Below are 13,585 nucleotides of genomic sequence, written 5' to 3' on the forward strand. Positions count from 1 at the left end.
AAGGTCCTTAGTGATGTGGACACCGAGGAACTTGAAGCTCTCGATCGTGCCCACTACAGCCCCATCGATTCCCTGTAGGCTGTCTCATTGTTGTCGGTGATCAGGCCTTTCACTGTCGTTTCGTCAGCAAACTTAATGATGGTGTTGGAGTCGTGTGCGATCACACAGTTGTGGGTGAACAGGGAGTACAGGAAGGGGCTAAGCACTCACCCCTGAAGGGCACCTGTGTTGAGTGTCAGCGTGGTGAATGTGTTGTTGCATACCCTCACCACCTGGGGGCGGCCCATCAGAAAGTCCAGTACCCAATTGCAGAGGGAGGTGATTAATCCCAGATACTTAGTTTAGTGATGAGCTTGTAGGGCACTATGGTGTTGAACACTGAGCTGTAGTCAATGAACAGCATTCTCACTTAGGTGTTCCTTTTGTCCAGGTGGGAAAGAGCATTGTGGAGTGCAATAGTGATTGCATCATATGTGGATCTGTTGGGACGGTATGCGAATTGGAGTGGGTCCAGGGTGTCTGGGATGATGGTGTTGGTGTGAGCCATGACCAGCCTTTCAATGCATTTCAGGGATAGAGATGTTAGTGTTACGGGGCGATAGTCACTTAGAAAGGTTATCTTGGTGTTCTTGGGTACAGGAACTCAAGTGGTCTACTTGAAAAATGATGGTTCTTCAGAGGGCGTTACGGAATTTCTTATAAGCTTCCAGATTTGTGTCTCGCTCCTTGAAAGCTTCACTCTAGCCTTTAGCTCAATGTGGATTTTGCCTTTAATCCATGGCTTCTGGTTAAGATATGTACGTACGGTCACTGTGGGGACTACGTCGTCGATGCACTTATTAATGAAGCCGGAGACTAATGTGGTAAATTCCTTGCCCGTTATACCCTCCTTGCCTAGTCTCTCCTACTTTCCCTTCCTTCCAACCAGTGGTTTTGTTTGAGAAATAGAAGCTTGCCAAGGTGAGCTGGCAAGCTTCTATTTCTCAAACAGAACCACTGCTTTTTTGTTGCCTCTCTCCAGGGGTGGGTCGGATAAGAATTAGATCAGACAGTTTAGCCCTGGGGTCTGGAGAATCCTATTGCACAGCACACTGAAATTAAAGTTTGAAGGATTTGATTATTTAACATATCCCATATTTATGCAGCCAAAAATCAAGGCTATAAGGAAGTGGAAGTAAGAGAGACTAGGCGAGGAGGGTATAACAGGGAGAAGAGGAGGAGAAGGAAGACAGAGGTCAGTAATTGGTGGTTGTATACTACATAGAGAAAAGAGAGAGCACAGCAAGGGTGTGAGAGTAAGAAAAGCTCATTAGTGTCCATATTCGAAAGAAAGGGGTGATAGAGAAAGGGAGGGCTATTAGAGCACAACTTCATTACCAGCAGTGTGAGAAAGCAGAGAAAGCCCAGTCTCTGTGCCCTGCAGCAGTTGCACATACAGACTGATGCACCACTTTCCTCAAATCAATTAATCAAATTTGATTTGTCACATGCACCAAATACAAAGGGTGGCGACTTAAAGATATTTCCTGGTTGCTAAAATTCGAATTTCGAAAAGCCTAATTTCAGTTTATGTGACAAAACAAGCTAGTATTGTGTAGATAATCATTACAATCAATCTAAACCGCTGTGAAATATTTTTTCCATAACCAAAAATAATTGCATTTTCAGCTGTTTGAAGTTGGTGTACAAAACTGAAACTAAAATACGTAAAAAACTAACTTAAGACCGGGAAGCATAGAAATAGCACAAGTAGAACAGATCTAACGCTTCGTAGACTTGTTTTCAATTAGAATGACAGATCTATAACTCACATTTCTATGTGAATTTGGTTGGGTCTCCCAAAAAGTTACGTATTGCAGCTTTAACTGTGAAATGCTTGCTAATAAGCCCTTCCCAACGATGCAGATTAATATATATATACAAAATAAACAAAAATAGTAACACAAGAGGAGTAAAACACACAAAAATGGAGCTATAAACAGGTAGTACCAGTACCAGATCAATGTGCAGGTAGGTGTATGAGGAATTTGAGGTAGATACAGTGCCTTGCGAAAGTATTCGGCCCCCTTGAACTTTGCGACCTTTTGCCACATTTCAGGCTTCAAACATAAAGATATAAAACTGTATTTTTTTGTGAAGAATCAACAACAAGTGGGACACAATCATGAAGTGGAACGACATTTATTGGATATTTCAAACTTTTTTAACAAATCAAAAACTGAAAAATTGGGCGTGCAAAATTATTCAGCCCCTTTACTTTCAGTGCAGCAAACTCTCTCCAGAAGTTCAGTGAGGATCTCTGAATGATCCAATGTTGACCTAAATGACTAATGATGATAAATACAATCCACCTGTGTGTAATCAAGTCTTCGTATAAATGCACCTGCACTGTGATAGTCTCAGAGGTCCGTTAAAAGCGCAGAGAGCATCATGAAGAACAAGGAACACACCAGGCAGGTCCGAGATACTGTTGTGAAGAAGTTTAAAGCCGGATTTGGATACAAAAAGATTTCCCAAGCTTTAAACATCCCAAGGAGCACTGTGCAAGCGATAATATTGAAATGGAAGGAGTATCAGACAACTGCAAATCTACCAAGACCTGGCCGTCCCTCTAAACTTTCAGCTCATACAAGGAGAAGACTGATCAGAGATGCAGCCAAGAGGCCCATGATCACTCTGGATGAATTGCAGAGATCTACAGCTGAGGTGGGAGACTCTGTCCATAGGACAACAATCAGTCGTATATTGCACAAATCTGGCCTTTATGGAAGAGTGGCAAGAAGAAAGCCATTTCTTAAAGATATCCATAAAAAGTGTTGTTTAAAGTTTGCCACAAGCCACCTGGGAGACACACCAAACATGTGGAAGAAGGTGCTCTGGTCAGATGAAACCAAAATTGAACTTTTTGGCAACAATGCAAAACGTTAGGTTTGGCGTAAAAGCAACACAGCTGAACACACCAACCCCACTGTCAAACATGGTGGTGGCAGCATCATGGTTTGGGCCTGCTTTTCTTCAGCAGGGACAGGGAAGATGGTTCAAATTGATGGGAAGATGGATGGAGCCAAATACAGGACCATTCTGGAAGAAAACCTGATGGAGTCTGCAAAAGACCTGAGACTGGGACGGAGATTTGTCTTCCAACAAGACAATGATCCAAAACATAAAGCAAAATCTACAATGGAATGGTTCAAAAATAAACATATCCAGGTGTTAGAATGGCCAAGTCAAAGTCCAGACCTGAATCCAATCGAGAATCTGTGGAAAGAACTGAAAACTGCTGTTCACAAATGCTCTCCATCCAACCTCACTGAGCTCGAGCTGTTTTGCAAGGAGGAATGGGAAAAAATGTCAGTCTCTCGATGTGCAAAACTGATAGAGACATACCCCAAGCGACTTACAGCTGTAATCGCAGCAAAAGGTGGCGCTACAAAGTATTAACTTAAGGGGGCTGAATAATTTTGCACGCCCAATTTTTCAGTTTTTGATTTGTTAAAAAAGTTTGAAATATCCAATAAATGTCGTTCCACTTCATGATTGTGTCCCACTTGTTGTTGATTCTTCACAAAAAAATACAGTTTTATATCTTTATGTTTGAAGCCTGAAATGTGGCAAAAGGTCGCAAAGTTCAAGGGGGCCGAATACTTTCGCAAGGCACTGTATGTGCAGTAATTAACACATAGCCTGCATAATGTGGCAGAATAACCCCGCTGCAGCTATGAAGGTGACTGACAGTCTATCACCTTAGGTTAGATTAGTTAACATTGAAGAAACAAGGGAATGTTTAGTCGACAGAAAATGAGTTGATGTTTCATGAGTTGTTTACATATTCATATGTTATTAAGGAGACAAAAGTTTATTACAGAGAGATGGACTATAGACAGCCATTCATGTAATGTGATGTCTTGACACATTTTAGAAACACAGGTACTAAAAGATTCAAAGAATGTCTGACGTGATGTACTGGAACTATTTTATTGTAGCACAGGGCGCTAAACCGCAGGTGGGTATGGTGTTTCCTCCAGAGCAGCGCAGCACAGCGCAGGTTGAGTTTTATGTAGCTCTGCTTTACTGTGTTGCTGCCATTGTTCTGCTGACTTTCACCAGTCTCTTACTACAAAAGAGGAGCCACTCCTCAGACAGCTGTTCAGGCGAGATCTGATGCAGTAATGGTTCTGTATAGCTTTGCACTTGCAGCTCCACCCGTTGTTTACGTAATGTATGAGGTAATTGCTATACAACACACAAAAGGTATTGGAGTTCTCTGTAAAATATCTTGACAACCAGGGTTGAATGGATGGAACCTGAGAATGACAGAATTCAGGGGTTCCCTCTGTATGACAGGGTTCTACCACCATAACTTAAGATGCCAGAACAGTGAGCACTGAAAGCTTTGATGCTCTGAATGATTATTTTTCAACTTCTCTGGTCATGTAACACAACCTAGGCCTAGTGGTTAGAGCGTTGGACTAGTAACCGGAAGGTTGGAAGTTCAAACCCCTGAGCTGACAAGGTACAAATCTGCCGTTCTGCCCCTGAACAGGCAGTTAACCCACTGTTCCTAGGTTGTCATTGAAAATAAGAATTTGTTCTTAACTGACTTGCCTAGTTAAATAAAGGTACAATATTCAGTAATCTCATAGGTTAAGATTCTGTTATTTAAATCCAACAGAATTTGGGGCATTTCTGGAATGTCTGGCAAATGATTACTAGCAGCAGCTCTTGTCTCTGTATGGTTGTCAGAATGGGCCTCTTCAGGGTTCATTGGTGACTGAGGTGTGTTTTGACAGAGGAGCCCGGTCCACACACACATACAGTATATGCAGCCAGTGAGGTATGAAGTGTGTTCCGGTGACTACTGTCTGTCTGTCCTCCCAGCCCAGGAGCCAGACAGCCGTTCAACACTCCTCTTCTCTTCCACCTGGGCGTCATCTTTTCTTTCCCAGGAACTCAGCTCTAATCCAGTTAAAGACAGATTACCGGGTCTTGTGATTTTCTTAAACCCTCCCTCTCCCTCCTTCCCTGGGTGGCACTGGCACAAAGTTCAGACTGCTAGGTATTCTGGGATATGTGCCCTTTTCTCCTCATTCCCCTGCAGTCAGGAATCTGGGTCATATTCTCTGTTAATGACTGTAACTGGAAACATGTATTGGAAGTGTGTGAAAGTGTTACCTCTTACCTTCAATCTGTATCAGTTGGTGCTTTGCTATGTTCTGCCCTACTGTACAATCAATACAGAACAGGATTTTTTCTAGACTGTGTCCTGTTCAGTGGAGGTTGCTGAGGGGAGGACGGCTCATAATAATGGCTGGAATGGAGTTTAATGGATGGAATGGTATCAAACACATGAAAGCCATGTTTTGGATACCATTCCATTTAATCTATTCCAGCCATTATTATGAGCCATTCTACCCTCAGCAGCCCCCACTGGTCCTGTTCAATGTTAAATTAACTATCAGTGAGAATGTGTACAAATCTTCCAATCACAGCACGGAGCCCTATAGTTATCTGACTCACAATCCATCAATTCATGGGATTGTCTAATGATGACAGTATCGTGAGTGACACACTGGGCTTTAGTGCTGGGAGGCCATTCCACTGACTGGAATATGGTGACAGAGAAGAGAGGGACCTGAAGGGACTGGATTCAAATCCAACAGATCACTGGAGCTCTGATACTGTATGCTTGACCAGTACACTTGGGCTCCTGAGTGGCGCAGCGGTCTAAGGCACTGCATCTCAGTGCTGGAGGCATCCCTACAGACCCTGGTTCGATCCTGGGCTGTATCACAACCGGCGGTGATCGAGAGTCCCATAAGGTGGCGCACAATTGGCCCAGCGTCGTCCGGGTTAGGGGAATGGTTTGGGGTAGGCCGTCATTGTAAAATAAGAATTTGTTCTTAACTGATTCGTCTAGTTAAATAAAATAAAAAATAAAAAATTGGGAGTGAGGATTCAGAGACAGCTTGTAGGAGCTGCTGTTATTGGATATGGGGCAACAATGACAGTTATGAGAGCAGTGGACCAACTGATGAATAGCCTATGGAGTGATGATCTCTGAGCACAGTTAACAGTGTTAGATCCAGTAGAGGAAACAGAGGTTGATAGGTCCTGGCCATAGCAGGCAATGGATTCACTGCTCAGCTCAGTGCTCCATTCCAGTGGCTAAGAAAGTGTCAGGTAGTGTGTGGATTAAGCCTGGACTCCCAGAGGAAAGACAGCTATACTACTGAAGCCCAGTAGCGTGGAGGATCCATATGCTGTCAGCCTGACTGCCTAAGCCTGGTTCCTCTGCCCTCCCTGGTCCCCTGTCCCAGCCCGTATAGAGATAAGCACCACAGAGCATGTTGGACGGGCCCTCCACACTCCAACACACATGTTCTACCTCTGCACAGGGGCATTGTGGGATGGGGCGGAGTGTTTGGAACAGTCTGTGTCTGACACCTGGAATGTTTTTCTTAATAAATACATGTTTCCCCTCTCGCAGTCTCCCTGCATTTTTACTGTAGCACCCGGGACAGAAGGGAGATGGGATGTTGGGCAAGTGTGTGTCTGCCTACGCCTTCCTTCTTCGGCATGCGTGTGTGTGTAGCTATGTGGCGGGCGGTGTACAGACACGTGCTTGACCAACGCTCTAATCAGACTGAGAAACCAGCTGTTGTCAACAGCAGTTTTGAAACCTACGAAAGCCCTGTGTTTTTCTCTGCACGCTCCAATACGTTAGCATTAGGACCCGATCTAACAGTAACGTTCTCACACATGTCGTCGGGAATGAGCTAAAGAGGTGCTACTTGAGACCCCGTGATGTAAATGGTAGTTTTACTTTATATGTGTCTATTTCCTCAGTGACTTTCGTGAGCAGCTGTACCTTGAGTTTTAAGAATTAAAACATGAAGAGGCGTTGAGCAGAAGGGACAACAGTGTCTACACTGGTCTGCTGTGTATTAAACAATGGGTGCTTAGGTCGGATTTGAAATGGTCTTTGAAGTGTATGTTTTTGTTATTGCTGTCATTTTTGGGGGGGAAAAGACAGATGAATGCAATAACAGAGTAGGTGAAAGCAGACCCTAGGGTGGCTTTACCAGGGCCCTCCCCAAGTACACTCTTACACAACACATGCACACACACACACACACATACATACATGCACACACGTTCTCTTTGCTAGTCGGTGCAGGAGAAAACAAGGTAAAGGATATATTACAGATATCGTATCACCCACCAGAGAGGAGGGGGCTTGACATCACTGTCAAGTCTAAGAAGTCTATTTAGAAAAATGATATTTGTGTGTTGTCTGCAAACAGAGCACCCGTTTGCAGTGGTGTCTTGTAATTATCAGCCAAAACCCAGACTAGGTGCACTATATATTTCAACATCGGTGAGAAAATAGAAAAGTCATAAGGGAAGATATAACTCCAACACCACATACTGTCATCATAGTGAGGTGGACAATTCAACACACTGAGATACAGAAGATTTCCCCTTCAAATGTCCAGTCATGCAACATGCCCACATTGCAGCTTAGAGAAGCCATTAGACTCTGCATCACGGTCAGAGATATCTTGTCACAGCCAGGGAGGGGTCCTAGGCGTCACAGTCACTCCCACCCCCCGCTATCTTTGTCCTACATCTCTGGTGAGCTTCAGGTATTCTCTGTGGGCTAATGTACAGCACTCCTAAACAGACTTTTCTGTTTGCCCAGGGAGAGTCGGATATGTGCAGATATCAACATTCCAAAGGTCACACTTTGATTTAACTGCAGCTTTACTGTACCTGTACATGTGTGCGAGTAGCTGAAAGTCTCAGGTTAAGGCCCAGTGCCTTGTGTGAATGCTTTACTTCTCCTTTACTGGAATTCAGGGAATCTGCTTCAGTTAAATATTTGACTTCAACATGGCACAGGTAAAGGATCTTCATTTGATCACCCTGTTGCAGGAGAAGGTTTCTGAAGCTTGTAATTTCCACTTAGACATTTCAGACTCAGCCCTATGTTTACTTGGTTCTCCTTATCAAGCCCTAATGACTGGGTGTCTATGGGAAATATGATATACTTCATTTCTCATGGGTAACACAGGATGTTTTAATTCCACATCACACCTTCCACCTCCGTCGTGTCCCAACATGCTGTGTGTTTGATGTCACCTGGGCCTCTGATGTTGAAAGGGGCCCCAGCAATCTCTGTATCTCTTTACACATCTCTAGCTACCTCTCTATTTCTCCCGCTCTGTAGAAAGTCATCCATCCCCCCCTTTCTTTTCTCTGTCACCCCCTTCCTACCTCTTCACTCTTTCTCTCTTGGCCTTTTTTAAAATTCCCCTCACCCAATCACTCTCACTTCCTCTCTTGTTGCTCTCAACCATGATGAGAGTGGGTTTTCACAGTCCGTGACGTGTAGACAACATTTATGTGGGTGAGAGGGACAACAGGGTGTAATAATAGGGTAATTCTGCAGTGGCCCTGGCCCCTTCTGAACAGCAGCTACCTTGAACACAAGGGTCTCCTCCAGGTGCAGAAGGAGCTGTGCAGTTCATAGTTCACAGGTTATGGCAGTGCGTTAAAGATGAGGTCGCAATAACGACAACAACATTTATTGTCACCATTCAGCTGTGAGGAGCCCGAAGCAGCACTAGCAGTAGTATGTGAGAGAGTCCAAGCAGTGTCCTAGAGACAGCTTAGGGGAATCAGTGATTTATTTACCTCTCTTCAATGTTCACCTCAGACTCCTGGCTTAAGGGCAGTAAAGCAATTTGACCCTTGTCCATTAGATTTCAATCCCTTTTTGACCACACCCCTTTTGATTTGAACAAAACTTTCCAGACATATTTGCTGATGGTAGAAGTGGTCAGAACGTTACTTTCTGGACCTGACTGCCACAACATTTAGGATAGAGGTGCTCAAAGTTGACCCATTTTGCATACCCCACCCTACCATAAAGCATCCATGTCTTCATTACTGGAAAAGATAAATGGTTGAGACACATGCATGCTCTTGAATACGGTCCGCCAACCGTCAACTTAAATAGGAATCTCTTCTACGATTTCATTAGATTTCCTATGGAAGATTGAAATTATAATTTAAAACAACTGATATTCCCATTCAAGTCAACATGTGTGGACTTCCATCCTGTATTCAAGAGCATGCTGTGTCTCAACCGATGGTGGGAAAAACACTAACAACTGTAGCATAGTCTAAGCTACAACATTTGCGAAAATGAAGAATATCGTAGTTTATGCGTTTTTACATGATTGATGTTAAAGGTAAAACAATGATATTATTTGTATTAAAAATAACATTTGTTTCAAGAAAATGTTAAATAGTTTGTAAGCTTTAAATGGTATCAGACTTTTCCAGGGATGAAGACATTGGATTTCTCATGGTAGGTCTCCTGACCTCAGAGTCCGGAAAGGCTGTTTTGACGTTGTTGGCATGATGCATGGATAATGAAGGGGGCTGTGCTTTTTTACTGATTGGTTCTCCTTTGTGTCTATCTCACTCAAACACCCACATGGGCAGCCGCACACGCCTAAGTGCCACCCCCTTTCAATACAACTGTTGGATTTTGAAATCCAAAAACCGTGAGGTCTCAACCCCCCAGGAAAACATTTTACATCTCAGAGAACTGATCAAAGCTCAGCCAGAAATAAGCACAACTCTGACCGAATACTGCATTTACAATGGCCTCCTGTCCAGACCAGTGCGTCAGGTCTTCCTCGCTCACCATGTGAGTCGTGTCAGCCAGGCTAAGGGGGTATGTAGAAAAAGGTCAACTTTGAGCATCTATATCTCCTAAATGTTTTGGTATTCAGGTCTTAAAAGTGACTTTCTGACCATTTCTACCGTGGGCAAATATGTATAAAGTTTTGTTCAAAACAAAAGGGGTGCTCAAAAAGGGATGGAAATGGAACGACCCCTATGTAACCTGATGTGATACCATTATTTACTGTCACGACCTCCGCCGAAGTCGGCTCCTCTCCTTGTTCAGGCGGCGGTCGACGTCACCGGCTTTCTAGCCATCGCCGCTCCATTTTCTCATTGTTCCATTTGTTTTGTCTTGTTCCCTGCACACCTGGTTTACATTCCCTAGTCACACTGCATGCATTTATTCCTCTGTTTCCCCCCATGTCTTTGTGTGAAATTGTTTTGTTATGTGTTTAGTGTGATGCGCCAGACTGTTTTTTTCCCCGGGTATCGTATTTCGACCCGTTGTATGTATTTGTCATATATTTGTATATTTGTGAGTGTTGTCGCACTTATTGACTTTTACCTGTGGCTGGAGGATTTTGGACGCAGTTGCGTCTGTCTTTTGTGCTGTTGCCAAATAAAAGTGTGCCTGATCACAACTCACTGCTCTCCTGCACCTGACTTCGTACCAGTAGCGCACAACCTTAACAATTTACATTAGTTAACTTGACACGGACTCTATCTGCCCTGTCTGTCATGACAATTACTACAGATCTGCAACGGAAAACAGTTACTGCGTTTACATAGAAAATATGTCATCCTGTTACATGTATTTTGCTACTCCCCAACGCTAGTAATAACCCAGTAACCACTGTAGAATTGTCTATGATGGAAAACAGAGATGTTTTCCTGTGATTTCCCAGGCAGGGTGGGACTGTAACGCACCTAGCGTAGCGTACAGGAGTGGCTGTATGCAGAGTGAGCTCATCCTCTGGTCCTGCCTGCTGACTGAACACTGTAAACACTATGCTCTTAGTGATACAGATATCACTCCTGTGGAAAGACAAGCCCATTGTCTCCAGTCACGAAGCATGAAGTCATTACCCTTAAGTTCTCTTTACAGACCGCAAATATAACATGATACCTGAGTATAACTGTGTATATGTCATTTCTTTATGTCTCCGATCTCCATAATATTGAACTCTTCAATCCATATGCTTTATAAATGATATAGGAACTAATCTGGAGGTGTTTTGTGTTATTTTCCTTCCTCTTCCCTTGTCCTCAATCCCCCCTCAGCTCTGAGTGTTGTGGGACAGCAGCTCCCCTCCAGCCCGCATGGCTGCATGGAGGGCAGCTGTTACCCGGCAACAGGCAACCTGTTGATTGGCCGAGCCATTAATCTCAGCGCCACCTCCACTTGTGGTCTTCATGGGCCTGAACACTACTGCATAGTCAGCCACCTGCAGGTGAGAACACACACACGCACACACACCTGGACTTGAACCTAAACCTGTGTTGGAAATAAGACCCCATTATCCGTCTTACCCCACCCCACAATTGGTCATGTCTCTCAGTAGAAGTCAGGATATCCAGTGGGGTGAGGGGCTTGTCTGTTTCCATCTCTAAGTGTGTCCCCCTTGACTGCCAAGCCTCCCAATGTCTCAATGTCCCAGGTGTACAGCGCATCCTGCCTCCCTCCCTCCTCCCACCCCTCCCTACATCCCTCCATCCTTGACACATGTTGACTTGAAGTCTGCATGTGTGTGTTCTACCTCATTGTGGGCAGCAGATACGGCAACACATTGCGGAGTGTTATAGGGTTACATGATTGACAGGTGGTGACTGTGGAATGGCTCTTAGCGCAGGGCGGGACATAGTGACAGCCCCTCATACTGTAGCTCCAGGTGGGAACTATCATCTGTCAGTCAAATCACTCAACTGCTACTTCACCGGCCCACACCAAATACCCCTGTCTCAATCAGTTCTAAACATTCCACTGCGTTTTTTCTTATTTTTCAGTAGTTGTACTCATTTTGTCCTGGTTTTCTTTTTACAACAACTGTAGTGATATGTGCACAGAAAGTATGATTAAAAAAAACGTTTGCCTGTTCAATTCATTTTGTAACAAATGCAGCTACTGGTCACTTCCTGTATCTTCCTACAGTAATCTGATGATGTCGGTGTAGTGGCTGGTCCTACAGTAATCTGATGATGCCGGTGTAGTGGCTGGTCCTACAGTAATCTGATGATGTCGGTGTAGTGGCTGGTCCTACAGTAATCTGATGATGCCGGTGTAGTGGCTGGTCCTACAGTAATCTGATGATGCCGGTGTAGTGGCTGGTCCTACAGTAATCTGATGATGCCGGTGTAGTGGCTGGTTCTACAGTAATCTGATGATGCCGGTGGAGTGGCTGGTCCTACAGTAATCTGATGATGTCAGTGGAGTGGCTGGTCCTACAGTAATCTGATGATGTCGGTGTAGTGGCTGGTCAAACAGTAATCTGATGATGCCGGTGTAGTGGCTGGTCCTACAGTAATCTGATAATGTCAGTGTAGTGGCTGGTCCTACAGTAATCTGATGATGTCAGTGTAGTGGCTGGTCCTACAGTAATCTGATGATGTCAGTGTAGTGGCTGGTCCTACAGTAATCTGATGATGCCGGTGTAGTGGCTGGTCCTACAGTAATCAGATGATGTCAGTGTAGTGGCTGGTCAAACAGTAATCTGATGATGTCAGTGTAGTGGCTGGTCCTACAGTAATCTGATGATGTCAGTGTAGTGGCTGGTCAAACAGTAATCTGATGATGTCAGTGTAGTGGCTGGTCCTACAGTAATCTGATGATGTCAGTGTAGTGGCTGGTCCTACAGTAATCTGATGATATCAGTGGAGTGGCTGGTCCTACAGTAATCTGATGATGCCGGTGTAGTGGCTGGTCCTACAGTAATCTGATGATGTCAGTGTAGTGGCTGGTCAAACAGTAATCTGATGATGTCAGTGTAGTGGCTGGTCCTACAGTAATCTGATGATGTCAGTGTAGTGTCTGGGCCAAGTCCAGGCCTGGGGATTGATCTGCAGTAATCTTCCTATGGGCTGTTTGTTGTTACTCTCCATCAGAGGGGCTCCCGTCTGGCCCCACGACCCACCTGATGGACTGGAACTAAAGCTTTAACGCTAGCCCAGCTTCCACTAGATCAAGGATGGGGGAGCATGGAGGAGGAGGAAGGAGCCAGTAGGCTGAGACACTCATAAACCACCATCTTCCTGTGTCAATGAAGATCAGTCAAATCAACGTCTTAGATGAGTGCTGATGAGTGCTAGTTATAATTTGAGTGTCCGCCGAGCTTAACTAATGGGAGGTCAATACGTCTAAGATGTGAGGAGAGGCAGAGAGGTTTGGCGATGGAGGATCAGTGTAAGATGGTAGCCTTAGCTTGAAGAGAGGAATACTTTTATAAGACGAGGTCCTAAATGAGGGTGTGAAAAGGAGATTTAGGGTTTAAAGCTGGTGGGACAGTCATGTGCATGTGTTGGGGAACCCACCTACTTATACACACTTTATGCTTTCCTATTGATTTCTCCCCGCAATCCTTTCACATAAGTGTTGTTAGAAGCGTAATCTCCCTTAACAACAACCTAGTTAAGAGACCCGGCTCTGGCTGTTTTCCATGCCCCCCTCACGTCCTCTCTGCATGGTCACTATCCACCCAATCCGCTCCACAGTAATTAAGACTATGATCCAGGGGACCATGTTATCACTGCCTGGCTCCGGTCCCGCTAGCTGCCATTGTGACTTGCAAATGGGTGGCCGACCTACATTTCGAGTTTCCATAGGCAACCAGGGTTTTCCTGTTGGTGGTGTCAAACTCCTAGATACACACGTCAACCGAATGTCGTAATTTAA

General features: G+C 44.5%; 1 protein-coding gene across 1 annotated transcript in view; it reads left to right on the forward strand.

Moving 5' to 3' along the window:
- LOC139416489 (laminin, beta 2-like) overlaps window positions 1–13,585 on the forward strand; it is a 53,464-nt gene that overhangs the window by 14,387 nt on the left and 25,492 nt on the right. Inside the window, exon 3 of the mRNA XM_071165129.1 lies at window positions 10,981–11,150. Coding sequence (XP_071021230.1) covers window positions 10,981–11,150 — 170 coding nt within the window. The remainder of the gene's footprint in view (window positions 1–10,980; window positions 11,151–13,585) is intronic.

Source organism: Oncorhynchus clarkii, chromosome 9 (genome assembly GCF_045791955.1).
Source record: "Oncorhynchus clarkii lewisi isolate Uvic-CL-2024 chromosome 9, UVic_Ocla_1.0, whole genome shotgun sequence".
Taxonomy (NCBI): domain Eukaryota; kingdom Metazoa; phylum Chordata; class Actinopteri; order Salmoniformes; family Salmonidae; genus Oncorhynchus; species Oncorhynchus clarkii.